The following is a 19,747-nucleotide window of genomic DNA, read 5'->3' as shown; positions in this document are numbered from 1 at the left end:
CCTTGAGCAATCGATTTCAGCCAATAGTGTGCTGTCAGTACTTTACTTACTGCTCAATCTCACTAACCTGACATTTATGGTGTACTGATTGGCCTCTGTCAGTGGTGGAGGTTGTAAATTCACTTTGAAAAGCTTTGTGTTAACAGCCTTCAACCAGGCTCTGAGAAGAGTAGGAGCAGGCAGGCTGACAATTGCTCGACCTCCTGCCCTTATTACAGTGAGTAAATCAGGCTTTGAGCCATTAGGCTGGAGCCTGAGGCCTACACAAAAAGGATTGACATGACTAAAGGTCAACCTCTGTCACACATGTGTAACAATTTGGATAATGGAATTCTGTAACTTATCTGAAAAAGGTGGCAAATGCTTAGATGGAAAGTGTATGTTAGACTGGATTTTCTAGCTTTTATGTTAAGTAGTTATTCAAGAGTCTGTATTTTTTGTCAATACACATCTGATGTCATGAAATCTGAGAGGATAAAAGGTGTAAAGAAATGATCAAGATAATTCTGTGAAATACTGAACATCTTTTCCATACTGAAAAATTTGTTCTGCATTTAGGCACAATGGATTTTTTTATGGTATCTATCACCAATATATTACTGGTATCAGGTATGCAATATATTTAGGTATCCATACACATCATTAAAGTACTACCTTTATTCACATTTAATCAGAAGTGAATAGAAATAATTCACAGTTAATGGTACCATAAATTAGGAGTAATTTTATGCCTTAGAAATTAGATTTTCTCCAAAAATGGAGGACATGATCATAACTGATATGTGCATGACTGCTACTTAAGGATTTTGCAAAGTTCATATACTCTTCAGTGGGAGCACGATTGGGCCCTATAGCAAGTTAAATTACTTTTTTGCTATATATGTTTTTAGATGTGTGCCTGGAGATATAAAAAGTATAGTATATCAATCAAATAAATACATTGAAGGCAGAGGTATGAATGACTCATAGCAAACAGATAAGATGATCCTAATGAGAAACACCCAATGGGCTAAATTGAATTGTCTGATTAAAGAAAATCATGTTAAATTTAAGCTAAGATAAGCCTTTATATTTGAAATCAAAGAAATTTCAGATATAGTTTTGGATTTAAACTCTTCCATAAGGAATCTATGAATTACTAAAGATACTGAAAGAAATGCGATAGTAAATAATCATGAAAAACTGACTGGAGCAAGCTGCTTAGTGCAATTTCCTCCTAAAAAGCATAAATTAAATATGCTGTGACCCTGAATGTTATCTTACTGAACTTCTAGCTAGCTGAGTTACTGAACACAATACTAGCAATATTTCCAATACACAGAAGATGGTGTTAATATATATCTGATAAGAACAGAGTTTACCCTAAAAAGAAGACATCTTATAATCATATAAGGTAAAACAAAAACAGCAGCACCAGCTGTTACTCTGCATAATTTAAGACATCATAGTAACATTACTAAGGTTTATTTTGAGGGCAAAATTATTTGAATTTCATGAACATGATATATTTGAAACAGAGCTGACAAGCCCTCTAGAATATCAGATGATGGATTGCTGAGAAACATAATTTTCACTTTAATAGAAATATGGCATAATTCTATCCCCTAGTGCTTTTTCTGTATCAGGCAAATTTAGGCCAAAACTAAAGCTTTGAGAATATAAATGCATATGTATCACTATAACTGGAATGAGTTTTAATTTAAAGGTAACGGTTCTTTCTGTAGATGAATACGTAAAAATGTGTACAGTATGGGGTCTGGCTAATGTATGTCTCATTAGACTTCCTTATCTTGCTGTCCCTGAAGTCCATGGCAAAATTCTCATTGACTTCAATGGGAGCACAACACCCAGACACATGGCACCACATTGAAAGGACAGGAGGATTTGTCTTTACACTAGTGCCAATTAATACTGTCCATCTTGAGGGCAAAACATAACTACTGTATTAGCATTTTGCAATTATTAATAAATCTCATTTTATGTGTATATTTTTATTCACCTCTTTAAATAAAACTAACAGATATAAAAGGTAAGATCTACACATAAAAGCAAAATTTTAAACTACATCTAAAATTATTGCAGAAAATCAAACCACAACGAAGTAACAATGTAGTTGATATATCCGTGAATAGCTCAAGAACAATTATTTAACTGATTTCCAGCATATAACACTGATGAAGGCAAAATGTTACAGGAAAAGACAACTATGAGATTCAGTCCTTCAATATAGCTATCTCTGCAATTTCAGTAAAACTTTGCTTCATCTAAGTGATCAAAATGGTGCTTCTATTAAGTATTTTTTGAGGAAGAGATCCATTTCTCATTCAGTTATTTCTAGGATTTATGGAGTCTGAAAAACTTTAACTACTAAAACTTCTGTATTTTATTCCAATAGAATTTTAAGGGTATCCCATATGCATTCCTTAAGTCTAGTCTTATTAAATTCTGATGTTAAACAGAAAGGGAAAACCATGTGCAACCAGATTAATTTATCTCTAGGGAATAAGGACACATTAATAATTGAGATAATGTTTTCATATATGTTAGAATCAAGTGTGCCTTTTCACTTCTTTATTAGAAAACACATTAAGGAAAAATTATCTCATTCTCATCAATAAGACCTAATTGCTGAGAAAGTCTCTGTTTTCTTTTCAATAACATTATAAGAGGATTGTTCCCAGTACTTCAAAATGAAAAAAAAGATCAGAAAAGTTATCAAGTACTGTTGGAATAAATGCCTGTATTACCAAAGAGAATGTTTACTTAATACACTCAGTACTGTTTTCCTTTTAAACAAATCAGAGTTTATTGTATCTAGATTGAAGTGGGCCAAAGGGTGGAGGGAGGAGGAGGAAATGCGGAGAGGGAAAAGAAACAACTACAACCAAAATGACTAATATTTTTGGCATTCTGAAGATCTGATCTTACTGTATGCTATAAAAAATTATCTTGACTAATTGCTAAAGAACTCTATAATTTCCCATGAACACCCATGGGTGTCAAGACACGTTGTGAGGTAATGGAATGGTATTTAATTTACTCTGAATTGCTGTACATTGAGCTATATGGATTACATATAAAGCAAACACTGACTGCATTGTGAGAACATTCATGCAGACAGACCAAAAAATATTTCCATGGTCTTGAACCATACGTCAAATGCAACGATTCTGATGTTTGCCACAGCAAAGGAAATAAAAAAGCACCAAATCTGTATCTATGCTTAATAGTTTTTGGAAAAGCTCTTCAGGTTATTTAGCACACACTGAAAACAATAAAGAGCTGTAAATTGAAACAAAAATCCATCAACTTAACTTTGCAATGCCAGGAGAAAAAAATATTAGAAATCTATTTAGAGTACTGAAAAAAAAAAAAGATATTTACCTCACTAAGATCCATCAGGACTTTAATATTGAATATTCATCTGTAGTCACTTTTACATTTGAATTTGATTTTAAAAGGGAGATGGAAGGGAATTAACTATAGCCATGTTTTTATAAAAAGACAATGAAGATCCTTTAATTTTTATTATCTGATTTTATCTACATTTTATTTTATGAGATATACTAAAAGTATATAGATTATTCAAACACATTATATTTATTCACATAAATCACTTTGTAAAATTGCAATCTCCACCTGGTCTCGTTTCTTTGCTATATTTGTTCTTTAGTAAACATCAGTATTCAGAAAATAAAAACTACCATTTTGAGGGTCAAAATAAAGAATGGCCAAAATTTGGAGGTTTTGTGATCCTTGCATTTTCTTTTTGCATTTGCAGAAATAGTCTGAGTTCATAGGTCTCCCCGCCCCAACCTATTTTTCTTTCCAAGATTGTTCGATTCAAAAACACACATCATTTTTCTGCCATAAAGGAAGTCTGCACAATGTGCTTGGGATAGAAGAACAAACCAGCACAAAGCTCAGGTGACACTCGTAACTGGACAGTATTTGGGATTTACTTCGGTACAGTATTTATTTTTCATTAACCTTTTATTCTGTTCTGCTCTCCCCTCCCTACACCTCCCACTGCTCTCTGGTTTTCACTAAATATTTTTCACATTTCCTCTCTGTTTCCCTTCCCATGCTGTATCTTGTCACTGTCTCTATCAGAGGACACAAGTAACACACACATTTCAGTTGACCTTTCAAAACCACAATATTTAAGTGATCTTGAAATTAGGCTAAAAAATGGTCCCCTTGAAAAAAGCTGTCAATATTTAAAACTTAACTTACATAAAAAGTAACTGGAGTCTAACGAAAGAATCAAAATATTGGAAAAAATTAATTATGTAAATATATAGGGCTGAAATCTCAACTTGTGTAAAATATCTTAATTCTAGTGACTTCACTTGAACTGTGATGATTAACAGAAGTTGAAATCTGACCCCTAAATTTTATTATTCCATATTCTTCAGTTTAAGACAATATAAACTACAAATACTATGTCAGAAATAGTATCAAGTCCTGTTGCAACATTACAGTGTATGCTCTACAAATGAGTATGAATAATGTGCCTAAATGTGCTCCCATAAAAGTCAATAGGAGTTTTGCAATTTACTTCAACTGGAACAGGATCTGACCCAATATGCAAAATAGGTGAAATTCTCACTCCACTGAAGTCATTGGCAAAACTCCCATTGACTTCAATAGAGCCAGAATTTCATTCAATGCATTTTGAAACTTGTTGGGGCTGATCTTTCAGCTTTTATGTGAAACTCTTAGTGGCCTCAATGGCAGGTTTTGTAAGAACTGTAGAAAAGGGCCTTGGGTATATAATTATTTATTTGTATTGTGGTAGCGTTCAGGAACCCAAGTCATCTATGATATTGCTAGTTGCTGTACAAACACATAACAAAATGATGGCCCCGACTCAAAGAGCTTACGGGTCTGCTGAATTAATACAGTACATATCTGCATGTTTGAATCCATAATACCAAATATCTAGTAAAAATCCCATGACAGTTGAAAATACACTTGGAGACTAATGCAGCACTCACTGAAGTCAATGGAAAGACTCACATTCTCTTCAGCGGGCTTTAGGTCAGGTCCCTAACCAGCAAACACTTCTCTAACGTCACTATCTCAGCAAGTTAACAATGATGATTTTGCTTGTTTAGGTGCAGGGTTGGAGCCACTAATTTCGCAAATACTTCCTCCTCTTCTGGACGAATGACACAATCCTACCAACTCTCCTCAGATGTCACTCCCCTTGATTTCAGTGGGAATTCTTTCCACAGAGGACTTACAGAATCAGGCCTGACATTTTCCAGCACAAAACAAAACTGTTTTTAAAATTCAAGGGACAAAAATATCCCAGAAATTATGTTATGAATTAAGGAGAAATGAATGACAAAAGGATAGGGAGGTCAGAATGCCATTCCTCTTTTTATAATAAACACTTAATTCAATAAATACTGGGACATGATGAGGGAGGGAAGAGGATACTTTTGTTAGCTATTTATTGTTAAAGCTCTGTCTAAAATCAGCACACTTTGTTTTCTTTCTTTTTTAAACTAATTTACCAAAATGCAAAACTGCTCGACACAATCATTTATCATCTGTGTAAAAATTATAGCTTCCTGGCCAGCATAATACAGATGCTAGCTTTCAACCTGAAGATCATTTGTACAGCTGAATGTTAAACTTCTGAAAATAGGCATTCCTCAAATGGTGTTGCGCCGGCAAACCCTGAGTTATAGCAGAATAGTGACTGGGGAAGTGCCTGTAAGACCAGGTGCAATATAGATTTTATGATTTCTTAAACCAACCTGGAATCTACAGCCAACATTCATCTGAACTACACCAAGCTTCCAAATCTACTGCCTAATGGCATTACATTCCTCTTTTCAAGAGGATACCTACCAAGAACTAATTGCCAAACAAAAAACTAAACCTGGATTCTGAGCAAGGATGCTCCTTACAGTACCACAGGAAAGATGGTCAGAACTAAGCACACTAGCACAAATGTGGCCCAGAGTTCTAAGTGTTGGTGATTATCCTCATCTTTAAAATGGGAGTGTAAAAAAACAGGAACTGAGTCCCATCACATTTCCAGGCCACAAAGATGACTGATCTGAGCATGCAATGTGCCATCTCAAACTGAGTGCCCTTCACTCAAATCAAGATGGAGCAACATATATTGGCACTAGTCATCTCCCTGGGCTGCAGCCACTTGGATAAAGATGAAAGAAGCACTGTATGTTGGGACTATGGCCGCCTCAGGCCATATCTCCATATTAAAGATAAGAGAATGTGCAGCAATATGCCCCTTTTTTATGCAAACTAGGTGCAGTTCTAAGGTTCCCATTAGTTTGCCAATGATATCCTCAGGTGCAGAAAGTATGGGCAAGTCTTTCAGGCATATATTACTGATTACACATTTAAATCCATTGTGGAGGCTTTGGGGTCAGATCAATCTAGCCATTATGTACGAAGGAACTAAACTGTATGTCCTACATACAATGACATTTGATAAAGACTTTGAGAAAATCAAACTTCTATAAGGAACAGAAAGAAGATTACTTACTTCCCAGAGGTGCTGAGTGTTCCTGATGACTCCCGTTTGAACCTTCTCCGGCAGAAGGACAACTCCCTGGAAAGGCCCAATCCAGGTGCCCTGCTGGATCCTCTGAGCAGCGCAGATGCCATAGGCCAGACCAGGCACAGTGCTGGTACACAGACACACTTCCCGGGGGAGGTCCCTGAGCCATTCAGGGATCTCAGGCGGAGGTGCTGCGGCTGCAGCACTACTAGTGCCCACTAGGCGGCGCAGAGAGTGAAGTGGCCCATGCATGGGGCACTCACCATTGCGATTATCAGCACACATGTCACATCCTGTGAGGCAAACAGGAAAAAGAATAATTAACTTGGTGTTATCAGGCTACTACCATCATCTCCACCACAGACAAGGACACATACATTCCTCCACCTTTTTATCCATTTAAAGACATCTAAACACACACACACTTTTTCATGTTGCTTACTCCCTTCTCCTAACCTCACCAAATCCCTTAAAAGAGAAATGAGAGAACCTCAGCAGAAGCTCTGCAGACATTCTGCAAGCACAATGTGTTCATTGACCTGCCAAGCCTCACTCACTGGGACAGAGTTTCTAAGATTAGGTTTTTTGATTAATACAAAGGCTGTTTTAAACCATCTGCCTCTTATGATGAAGTATTTAGTAATATGCTTCAATGAGACATTTTATATCTCATTGATGATTTTTGAAGCCCTCCCCCCCCCTTCATCTTGCCAAGCTCAGTTCAGGGGTGTTAATTTGATCTTTATTTCTTATAAAATATTAGCTTTAGTTCCACATTACCTTGTGTATGCATGTATGCTTATTTAATACAAAGATATAAAGGAAAACTCTCAATAGTAAATTATATTTATGAAATCTTATTCATTTGCTTTCTTACAGTCCAATCTGACCTCTCCTGGACACCACAAAACAACTTTAAGAACATTGTTTTATTGTACAATAATACATGTTTAATGTCTACTATAGCAGATGAGGATGAGGATAATAAGACCATGTTTGGTGATGCAACCGGTCCCTAACAAAAGGACCACTGTGTTAAAATACTGATTACACTAACTACCACTATTACTGATGGTTCTATATTTTGGGAAGATCTTTCTGGGAGAAAATTTTGGAAAAGTGTTTCCATTACCCATTTCTACATATGGCACAAATGCTCGACTTCCAGGAAAATGTTTCATGCTCAGAAAATCCATTTCTCTGGAGATATATTGAGTTAATGTAACAATAAATCTATTGAACTATGTTACTGTCCTTGTCACATTTTACATCTTCTAGCACAATTAAAGTTTTTATATGAATCTATTCCAGAAATACAAACAAAGAGCAATAATTATACTACATAGCAATTCATGGCTCTTCCCCTAATAATTTTACATTAGCCACATGCATTCTTATAAAAATAATGCAAACTATTCACCAGAGGGCCTGAGGTTTAGTGGTCTAACCCACAGATTTGGAATAACTAGACTCCCTGGAACCACAGGTTCAAATCCCAGCAGGACTGACTCAATCGTTCTTCCTTCCAAGGTAGATGAATTGAGTAGTTCCATGCCATTTATTATGTTGGAGACTTTCAGATGAGACCTTAAAAAAAGCCTTCTGTCTACTCTGCATGGTCATTAAGGGCTACATTTTCAAAATACAGTCTCTATTTGTGCATTCACAAATTCTTGCACATACTTCTAATTGCCTGTATTTCTGAGCATTATCATCTACTGTCCACATGTAAGTCCTAACACGTGCAAATGATAAGCTGAGAAACTTGCAAGAGTTAGTGAATGGCAAATGGAGGCTAGTTTAAAATACCCTTGCACATTTGTCCCTAAAAAATCTTGGAGGGCTTCTCTATGTCCTTAAGCAAATTTCATATCTCCTACAAGTATGCGAGTGCCAGTTCACTGCTGTCCTCCAACAGAGAAGTGGCTTCAGTTAAGTGATTCTATAGAGAGAGATGTCTGTATCACATAACTCTTGTGGAAGAAGCCCAGGGAGGAGGTGGAATTGCACAGGAAACTCTTTGTTTCATCTCATGAAATTCCTAATTCGTCATGAAATCTGAAAGAGAGGTTTGCAGGACCATAAATGGGAGCAAAGAAAATGGTTTTCAAAACATGTAGATATCCCAAAATCCATGTGGAAATCTTGATATACACTTCTATTTCTTCCCCACCCATGTTAAGGCCACTCCCTCACTCAAGAGGGTTTGACAGCATGAAGAAGGAACCCACAGGAGTTAGTTCTGATGGAGTCAGCATTGAAGTGGCAAATAGTTTCCCACAGATATGCCAGGAGATGATGCCACATAGACATCCATCCCTCAACCACTCCCTTCCCTACCCAGCACCTTTTTCAAACTGTGGTTTGTGCTACTGATGCTCATTTTCCCCTCTATGCTGACTACCGCTATGGGCCTATTTGCACACCTTTCATTTCCTCACAGCCAAAATATGGCCCAGAATTTTTAAAGAACTTTGAGATCCTCTGATGTGAAATATGTTTTATAAATATAAAAATGTTATTATGGGTGGTTTCTTTTATTAGAACATGTTTTACTTCAATGTATCATTATAACTTATTTGTTTATAAAACCTCTTTTAAAACCCTTACCAAAACTGTGTGCAAGCTAAAATATTTGTACCTGATTTTTGTCAATTACCTTTTTATTTTTAATAAAAGGTTACATTTTTATTTTTAAGTTTAAAAGTTTACAGGAAAATATATAATATACAAAAAAAAGTCTCATCATATCAGATAAATTCATTGTCTCTCTTTCTCACAGAAAATTTAGAATTTGTTACTTACTAGTCTTGAGAGAGGATATTATGTGGCAAACACTCTCCATACCAATTCCCCAAAACAAACAAATATCTAGATAATAAAGCTTAGCAAATCCATGTTTGTATTTTCAAAGCTTATTTGGAAAGAAGAGAAAAATATCACAATATCCTATCTCCTCCTTCCCCCAGAAACCTAAGGGTCAAGGAATGATTATGATGACCCCAATCTTGCATTTCTTGCATATCAAAATTTACATTGCAACTGGAGTTTGATACATGCAAGTATACTGGACCAGGCCCCCAAATGGCAAAAAAGACACAACTGTCAATTAAGTACTCTTTTTAAAAAAATCTGATTTTTCATATTGTAATCTACAAAAAAAAATTCTATTAAAAAGTCTCAGGATTTAAGGAAAGGATGGCTAACCAAGATCTCAGTTAGCACCCAGAGTAGACCCTTGAACTATGAATAATTTGTACCCTACTAGATGATCATTTAGATGTGTAACCTTCTCCCAGCATTCTGGTTATTAATGGTCCTCTTGGAGACACAATGTCTGCAAACAACTTGAATAAATGAAGCCAAGGCATCTTCTTGACTCTGTCCAGTTAACTCCAATATCAGCTCCCTGTACCCTGCCACCAGGTACACATCATTTTTCACATGCACGTGTGCACACACACACACCTCTTTTAGCACCTCCAGTTTTATGCATTATATTGTGTGTTTGACTATAGATGTGGATTAGTAGCACGAAAACAACCTTTTAGCACTCTCTATCTCCAAGAAACAGAGGTTGGGAATTTGAAGAAAAATATAAATGGATACCATGTCACTGTCACTTGGCCCCAGGAGAAGATTCTCTTCCACCAGCTAGCAAAGGGTACTGCTGTTCCCTTTCTACCATCTACCCCCAGGGAACAGTAATAGGTGATGTTTGGCATCTGCAGAATCTTCTCTTGCTGATGTACTTCTTCCCTTTCATTACTGTTAAGGCTGAAAGACTGAAAAGCTGGATATTTTCTGAAACTGGGCTGGCTAGAGAGTCTGGTGTAAAAGGGAGGAGTGTTGGCAGTGCATCGTAGGTCTGTCATTAATGCTAAGCAAGATCTGAATCATTCATGCTTTTAGTTAAATGCTTAAAAATATGTAACTTTGGAGAACTTCTATCCCCCACTTGTGACCAACTTACTCCCTGAAGTATGAGGATTCTACTGCACTACTGTAGTTTCCACCCAAAAAAACTTTGTCCAAAGTGAACGCAGAAGGGATTTGCTGGTCTTTCTGTAAATGGTACAGCCGTCCTGAGCTTTTCAGAAGGGCTGCCACCCAGTGCAGTAAGTAGCATACCACTGCACAAGCCCCACTTTTTGGCCCTAATGAATCCAAATGGTAATGAACACTACAGGCCTCATCTAAAGCTCACTGAAGTGAATGGAAATATTTCCATTTACATCAACTGACGACTCATCAGGCCCTAATTCAGGAAGAAAGCCTGAAGGAGATGACAGTAGAAAACAGAGATTTGATCGAAACGGGTGAAGCATGGGAGATAGCAGCCAAAATTGGGTGTCTCCTGGTAAAATTCAGCGCTACCTCCCTGAGAATGCTGAATGAGAATGAGAAGGCAGCCAGATTCTCAGGAGAGAGCTCACAGGTTCTCACTCTGTATCCCCAAACTCTGTTTATGGGAGGAATAAGGAAGGAGCAAGGGGAAAAACTTAAATGATCTATTTGTAGAGTTGCTTGCTATGGCTCTTTGGGGAGGAGTGCAAAAATTTTATCATTTATTCTGCCCCCTACAAAAACTTCCATTAAATGAATACACCATAAAGTCTGCAATATAACTCCATGCATACATATACAAATCTCAGACTTAAGCAAAATGAAAGAACACACCATTTCCTCCAAAAGACACAAGCACTCCTCAAAGCACACTAATTTGAATAACAGCAGCACTGTATATTTAAAATGAAAGCCGAAAGGATGAAGAAAGTTCTTGGCGGTGCATGTAGAAACCAACATAATGGTATAAACCAAATAACCAGCTGTAACAATAAATGAAAGAAAATACATTTCATCTCAGCAATAATGTGTTTCAAAGGTGCAGTTATGCTGGATACCTGCAGTTTGCTTGTTTTGAAGAAGTTTGGCCTTTGACCTTGTGCTTCATGATTCACTAGGAGTCTGCTGGTATCTAGTATAATTGCCCATCATTTCAAATGTTATTGCCAACGTATAAATATAAATCATATACTAACCCTATCTCTCTATGTACACAGATAATACACACATCTAAGAGGAAGATTGGTCTTAGTGGTTAAGGGCCTAAACTGGGAGTCAGGAGACCTGCACTTTGGTTTCCTGACTGCTAAAGACCTTTTATGTGACTTAGGTAAACCACTTAATCTCCCTGTGTCTCAGTTTCCTCACTGGTAAACCAGAACTAATATGTCCCTACTTCATAGGGGTGTTATCAAGATAAATTCATCACAATGTGTAAATTGCTTGGAGATCCTCTTGTGCAAAAAACCCAAAACTAAACCCATCCTAAAGAGCATTTTGCTCTCCTCATTGACAGGGGATGATCGCTTTTCCTTCTCTTTTGCCCATTTTTTCTTGTCACCATATTGGTTAATTTTCTATGTGATTCTGTGCCAAATTATTTTACTAATTATTAATTATTAATTATTATTAGCAGTAGTACTACTACTACTAGTATTTGCATTAAACTCAGTCTCCTATCAATATATATGCCCATTACTAGAACTATATGTAGCAACAAAGAAGACAGCACCAAGACAGGAAAAGCATATTTCACATGCATTTAAAAGCTAGAATTTTTTAGACTGGCTTTCCTGCTTCCTTAGAGGTTCCCACCATAGCTCAGCCATTAGTGGGGGGGAGGGGACTGATTGGTCACTGGCTGGGAAATTAGACAATTTTTTATCTTCTCTAGAATCTCCTAAGAGGTCAGATTTTGACCAGATGGAAATTCTCCCCTTTGACATGCGGGTTTTTTTTTCAAGCCTGTTGAACTTGGATTCATACCATTATTCTCTCTGGAACAAAAATCCACCTGATTTTAAAGTCCAGCCCGGGGTGTCCCAGAGAGCCCACACAGGTAATAGTGGCAGCAGCAGCAAAGCGAGAGGGTTCCTTGCTGCTCTCCTCTCGCTCTTTCTTTGCACCTGAAACAAGGCTTGGCCTCAGCAGAAGTCGCTACACTCAGGCAAAGTTTAATGCAGGCCAGTGCGCTCCGCAAGGCGGGGAGCCTCTGCTCTATCATTCCCGTTCCTCCCCAGGGCTCCTCCGTCGCCCTGGTGTTGTCTTCTCCGCATGGCTACAGCTACCTATAACTCCATTGCCCTCGCTTGGCGGTTTGGCTTCCAGCTCAGCCCTCCTGCCTGCAGCCCGTGGGGGCGTTCGGTGCAGCCTGTCGCCTCAGCGCGCGGGGCGCCCGGGCACGCGGGCCCGGCAGCAGGTGCCACCAGGCAGGGCACGCGCTGCTGCTGCGGAGGCACTTTGAGGACAGCGCCATTGCTCCCGCTCCTGGGCTCCCCCGGGCTGCGTGGGGCTCCATCCGTCTTCCGAGGACGGGAACAAGGCGAAGGCATGGCTGCTTAGCTGCCTCCCTTTCCAACAGGGATTATGCAGTAAATATGCCCCCCGGGATCCATAAATTATCGCAATGCACCAGGGGGAGGTATCCTGCATTGGGGCACACTTACAGCCGCGTGGCTAGGTGATAGATCTTTAAAAGTATATGCGTTGTTTTTTTCTTTGCACAAGCCCCAAGACCCTTCTCTCAAACTTGCAAGAGCAAGACCCTCAGTCACTCCCTCCCTATCTCACCCAGAGGGAACAGCTTTGTCCCTATAAACATCAGGCACAGACCAAAGCGGAAGGTAGTTTCCACTGGGGGTGGGGGGTTAAATCGCTTCGCTGTATGACCAGAGAGAGATCAGAAAGTCACACTCCGCCTCACTGATTCTTTGGCTGGGGGAGGGGGGCCAGGTGACTCCTGTATGCAGGACAGCGCGGGATGAGGTTGGGTTTTCTCAGTTTTTGCTGGAAAATCCTCAGCGGCGGAAATCAAACGGTGGTCGGGGCGATGGGCGGAGGCGGGGAGAAGGATTTTGATGTTCTCCGTCTTCGACCGAGTGTATGAAGGAATTAAATTTCAGTGTCAGGGATCAGAAGGTTAGGAGAATATTGTGTGTAGATAAACCTTGCCTCCCCCTGCCCCTCAGAGACCCCCATATACAATGTAGAGATGATGAATGGGCTCTAGCAGAGGAGATCGAAGCTCGGTCTGCACTGGCTCTACTCTCTTCAACAAACGGTAGGGCAATTAATTGTGGCTTGTCCCCTCATCCTTCATCTCCTTGTGGCACATATCGATGGAGATTACTGCTGATAGACCATTTTATCACCTTAAATAAACAGTCACCACCTTCTCTAACCTCAATCTAATATATGGCTATCTGCTAGGTTTAAGGGTGCTGGGTAACCAATGGTGTAAAATAGCTAAATCATACATGTTACCAGCAATCTGAAAAAATGCAAATATTCCCCACACTGATTCACTTCCCTGAATGCTGGAAATCGAAGAGTACTAGGCGCGCAGACTGCTGGTTTATGTGACCCATTCGTTTTACACAGCGTATTTATTACAGAGGCAGGTTGGTGCTTTACAATTAAGATAGAGGACTCAGCCTTTCCATTATGAATGCCTCGTCCCAGAAGCAAGGGACGGCTGTACTTAGGGCAATTCAACTTTTCCCCACACTGAAACTTGGTATTCAAATACGCAGCCCAGGACCTCATCCCCTCCTCCTTCATAACCCCCCACCCTAATAATTCTGCTCCTTTTAGATAAAGAGCTACTCAGAAAATTGTCCGCAAGCGCGTCTCTCTTACTCAGGCAACACTACCATTGATTTTAATGGAATCCTGTTTCCTTCAATGGGAGTAAAGACTGCAGGTTTGGGCCCTAACTAGTTTGATAATTGTGATTTTCTAACTCAAAATAACTCAATTTGAGAAAAAACAACAACAGACATTTAGCCCACAATCCTTGTGGATTCGTTTAAAAAAATGCAATAATTTTCAACTGATGTTTGAAAATCGACGCATGTGTTTGGGAGTAACTTTTTCGCATCTATCTTTAACGTCATAACAGTCCATATAAATGATGATAGGATATTAATTGATTAGCATAACTGAACAGCATAATATGTAGGATAACTTAAGATTTTTAGTATTTGTTAATTTTTTTTACTAATATAGGGTAAATAATACGCATTTTGAAAAGACGTATTAACTCTACTAACCAAAACGGTCAAAACTACTATCACCTTCGTGATCGTCCCTATTGTATAATTCTCCGTAAAATATTTTAAATCCAAGAAATTAAATGTGAGCTTTACATTATAATAGAGTTTAAATGCTGTCAAAGCCCAAGACGCAATTGGCAACTTTGTATTGTTTATTTTATTTAATTTATGTATTTATTAGCCACAACATGCGAGCTGTTGAGCTAGTGGTGCATGTGAATTTGGAATTCATCATCACTGTAGGTCTTTTGGAGATTTGTGCCACAATATTTAATATTAAACGGGAGGTTTTATTTGCAAAGCATCTAGGTCAGGAGAAAAGTTTGAACCGGTCTCTTTTCTGCTGCGCAACAATAATAGTCTTGTTGATACAGACTAACAGGGCTACCCCCGATAAAAGAGGCCGCGTTTCCCTAAAGATGTTAATCCAAACTGTGATTTCTCTAAGGCAGAGGAGGAGTTTATCCTTCCCTGTTGGGGGAAAGGATGTTTAAAGGATCATTTGGAGAAGAAGGACTTATAATTTCACAGTATTTTTAAGAAGAAGCGCAAACAAAACTAAATCCAAGAAATATCTGTTAGTAAGGTTCCTACGCCTAACCCCGAAAATGAGTACTTCGAAACCTCTGCATATATTAAGGCCCGATCCCGCAGTCCCTACTCTGTTAGATTATCCACGTACTTCAACAGATCGGGCCCTCAATCTGTTGCTATCTTTCGGGCACAGAACTCTTACAAAAAGAAAAAAAACAGTACTGCAACTTCTGTGCTTTTCAAGTGACTCTTTGCCAGTCTTGGAACTTCGGTAGATTTATTTGGAGCTAGAACTCAAATTAAAATCAATCACCTCTCACCTCATCCACAAACCACTCTCCTTCCCCTCAGAGAGCCACCTACAGTACACTGAATTAAGGAAGTAGTGAAGCTAGTTGAAAACCAGTTCTACCAAAGATCACAGTACTGATTTCTGTACATTTTTTTTCACGTTATATGATGTATGTACCAGCTATCCCAGTTCTGATCAGTTTTCTTTTTGAATTGTGCCTTAAGTGAAGAGCATATTATTGTAATTTCTATATAAAGTATGTATTATCTCCCTTTTGTAAACATATTGCCCAAAATCACAGCGCAAACATATCTGTCTTAACATTTCTTATTAATAAATAATAATAATAAATAATAATAATAATTGCCAGGAAAAGTTGCCTACTAAACAAGTTAAATGACAATGCGTTTACTGCAGACCTGCAAAATGTAATAATTCTTGCAGCATTTCTCTCTTGCTTTCACACGGTGAAAGCTATTCAGGCACAAGATGAACATTTTACAAACGTCCTTCGTGATCGATGTATTCTTTATCAAACCCACTTTTAATGCTGTGATTGGAAAGAAACTCTGCAGACTTCACCAGCTACTCTGCAGCGTGCTATTTATTCCACTCACTCCTTAAAAATGTTCCTTCCAAATCACTTTATCTTTCTTTCTCTTTTTAAAACCTTTATCTTGTAGATTTACAGAGCTGCTCTGAGAAGTTAAACATGTATTGTCTGAGTAGTTTGGTTGGCGATTAAAAGTGCATTTCAAATTCCATTAAGTGCATGTAATTTATGAGATCAGGTTTTCTGCACTGGAGAGTAGAAAATACTCTAACTCTTTTGGCTACAGAGTAAAATTGAAGCCCCAAAGTCGTTGAAAACTAACCGCTTTCCATAACAGAAAGATTTGCAAGGCAAAGAAGGAACTTAACTTGTATGAACTTCCTTCATACTCTTTAAGAGTATTAATATCAATGTAATTTAATTAATTCACAACAGAATGCCATTTAATAGCAACTTTCGAAACAAGTCAGTCTTTGAAATGAAATTAAACAAACCCACATTTTACTTTTGTATGTTTATGGGTTGTTGTGGAGTTTTGGAGTATTTTTAACAGGTTATCTAAAACAAAAGTTCAAAGTATTTTAAGAAGCAGTCTTTTGGGAACAATGCAGAAAACATACGAGATAGATATCTTAGAGCGTTTTACTTACATAGAGACGAAATATATGTTATTGTTAATAAATGTGATGGGTCAATCTAGTCAATACTTTGAGAAAGTATTAACATGTTTTAATTAAGAGTATCTATTGAGGCCATTGAAGGTATATTTAATATTTATGAATGCGACAAACAGTAGGTGTAAACAACTTCTAGAAATCAACAAAGACTGTTTAATAATTTGGGTCTACCTCTAAAAAATAAAAAAAATAATTGCGGTGATAACACGATTAAGTGCCTATCAAATTCCATGTACAAAATTGGGTTTGACATCCAATCCGGTACAGGACATTTATACTTTCGAAAACAAATGTGTCATATTAGATTACTATGTCACACTTTTCAATAGAAATAAAAATAAACTAGCAAGGTGTGATTGATGTTAACAAGCTCTGAAAGGTAAATGATATTCCAAGGTGAGATGGGGGGGAGGGAAGGAAGTTCTCCACAGCCCTTCAAATGAAAACTTTTCGCCTGCCAAGCGCGGCTGAGTAATTGATTTATTGTAAAAGAGATCAGAATAATGTCCTGCAAACTTTGGCTTTCCATATAGGAACCAAATAAGAGAAACAAAAGGAACCACTTCACAGTGAATTGCTGTGTATCTGCATTCTGCATTCATTTCCCTAAGCACGGTCTCAAAAACTTGCTCCCAAAAAACCTTGTTTTGTAAAGGGCACCTCCCAGAGAAGAGTCTTCGACAGAAATGGAACCTGGTTCTACCAAGCAATGCACGTAAACCTGGCTCTACCAAGCAATGCCACTAATTGTAACTGGCGGGCAAGAGCAGGACATTTGACGCTGGTCAGCAGGAGAGAGCAGGGTGCAGAGCGAGAGGGTGCAAGGTCAAGGTCGCTGTTACCCAATCTTGGGCGTGAGCGGGCTGATTTCGGACTAGGTGTCAGGCTTGCCCTGGGCAGGGAGGGTAGCTGTATGGAGGGGTACATACGGTTGTTGGGGTCACTGGTGTGCTGGTTCAGGGGGATGATCTCCATGCGTTGCTGTCCATACAGGTAATAGTCCAGCTCCTCTGCTGTACATCGAAACCTGGGCGCAGCCCGCTCGCTGCACTTGGCGCCCCCGCCGCACAAGTCTTTGCTCTGCAGGGAGGCCGGCGCTGCGGAGGGGGACTCGGAGATTGGTAGCTGCCCAAAGACGGGAATCTGGGCCACAGAGATGGAGGTCAGCCCGGCCAGGGAAGCGGCGGAGGCGGCGCAAGAGGAGGTGGAAGAAGATGGGGTGGACGAAGAGGAGGAAGAAGAAGCGGAGGAGAGAGAAGCTGGGCGCTGGCGGAGGCTGTCAGCCGAGGGATCCGCTCTCTCGGGCGGCGGGAGCTGGGTGAGGGCCCCGCTGCTCTTTAGCTGGCTGCTCTGCGGGAACAGCTGCTGCCAGTGCTGGAGATAAGCTGGATCCATCTTCAGGAAAGCAGATCCGCCTGGGTCGCCGGGCTTCAACATCTCTGCAGCCTAGAGAGCAGGGGAAACGGGAGAGATAGGCGTGAGCTCCTACCTCCGCGCGGTGCCTCCTGCCTGCCCCAAGCCGAGCCAGAGCCCAGAGACACCGCCTCCCGCGGCCGAGGTGCGGGGCTGTCTGAACTAGCAGGCAGAACGGAGCGCCCCGCTTTGATTTCTGCCGTGCTCCAGTCCTAGCGAGACCCCCCCCCCCACAGACACAGAGCCTAGGGCCAGAGGAGTCCCCGCCTGACATACATAACCGGCTCCTTCCGAAACAGGCAGAGGAGGGAACTTTTCAGCGACTACACCATACATACACTAAGTGCTTCTCTGTCAACAAACCACAGTACAGAGCTACTGGGCCGGGGGTGGGGTGGAGGTCTGGCATGTACAGCCCCTCACGCCAAGTGTCTGCAAAGAAAGAGGGTGCCACTGGGACCCACCCCAAAATGAGACTGACAAGCCAGCCAGCTCGCCACAAAGCTCCGTGACTAACTGCGCCGCCCTGCCTGCTGCAAGGACCTTTCTCCATCTCCCCCAGCCCAGTGCATTTTTACCACCCACCAACAACCCCAAAGTTCACTTTATAGAAAGGCTGTGAGGAAAAACGATTCTGTATTTTGACGTCTCTATGTATGAGAAAAAACAATCGCTCAGCGGCATCCCTGAGCGAACTCAGCACAGTCAGCCTCGCTGCCTCGGAGGAGGAAGAAACCTCAAACAAACATCGGAACAGTCTTCCACAGCTCCCCTGGTGTACCCGGCCCAGAGCCGGGCATGGCACGGCTCCCCCTTACCTGAGTCTTTCTATTGGCTTTACGTGTCTGTCTGTGCTGTGTGTACAGCCCTGGCAGATCACAAGTCGTGCGAGGCTTAAGAAGGGGACTTTTTTGTTATCCCTCGACAACACGAGCTTTCAGGTAGCGGCTGGAAGGGATAAACCTGGTGAGAGCCGAGCAGCCGGGCTCCCTCTGCTGTGGCTATTTCAGGCGCGTCCGAGCTCCTCTCTGGCAGACTCTGCGCTGGACACGTGGGCTTTACGACAGCACAAAATACAGTGTGTGGTGTGTCTGAGAGCGGGAGGGAGAGAGACAGAGGGGAGGGAGCGGGAGGTTAACCGTGGGTCTAAACACAGAGCCCCCTTTTTGGCAGCCTCCAGCACTTTGTTCCTGGTTTTATTCTTAAAGATGTCCCCATTCCCTATACTGGGGAGCTCGGGTACTCAAAACAGTTCTGTTTCCATTAGCCCATACATAGGGAACGGTGGCTAAGAGGGACTTCTGGGGTGTTCAGACTTTTCCTGCTTAGTCGCTAAGGCAGGACTACGAAGTGTAAAGTTTTACTTGTTTGCTATGGGTTTGTCAAACGATAGCATCTTGAACAAGAAAGCGAGACTACTCTAAGGGACCTGTATAGTAGGCAGTGTTCCTTTCAGTGCAAGTTTATACTTTCTTTAGACAGAAGAGTTTAGACAGCTTCAAACTCTTCCCTGTGGTTCGGTGTGCTCAGGCTGGACTCCTATGACACTTTCATTTGATCGCCTTCATATATTGGATCTTTGATTTACATTTTGCTTTTATCCTGCAGATGCTA

At 40.2% G+C, this 19,747-nt stretch overlaps 1 protein-coding gene across 1 annotated transcript in view; it reads right to left on the bottom strand.

Moving 5' to 3' along the window:
- PRDM6 (PR/SET domain 6) overlaps positions 1 to 19,122 on the bottom strand; it is a 91,304-nt gene extending 72,182 nt beyond the window's left edge. Inside the window, exons 1-3 of the mRNA XM_032790767.2 lie at positions 18,952 to 19,122; positions 17,650 to 18,166; positions 6,530 to 6,837 (exon numbers count right to left, since the gene is read on the bottom strand). Coding sequence (XP_032646658.1) covers positions 6,530 to 6,837; positions 17,650 to 18,157 — 816 coding nt within the window. The 5' untranslated portion in view covers positions 18,158 to 18,166; positions 18,952 to 19,122. The remainder of the gene's footprint in view (positions 1 to 6,529; positions 6,838 to 17,649; positions 18,167 to 18,951) is intronic.
- Between the last annotated feature and the right edge of the window lie 625 nt (positions 19,123 to 19,747).

This window comes from Chelonoidis abingdonii, chromosome 6, assembly GCF_003597395.2.
Source record: "Chelonoidis abingdonii isolate Lonesome George chromosome 6, CheloAbing_2.0, whole genome shotgun sequence".
In the NCBI taxonomy this organism is placed as follows: domain Eukaryota; kingdom Metazoa; phylum Chordata; order Testudines; family Testudinidae; genus Chelonoidis; species Chelonoidis abingdonii.
Note: the sequence above shows the minus strand (reverse complement) of the source record. Positions and strands in the feature narration are given on the sequence as shown.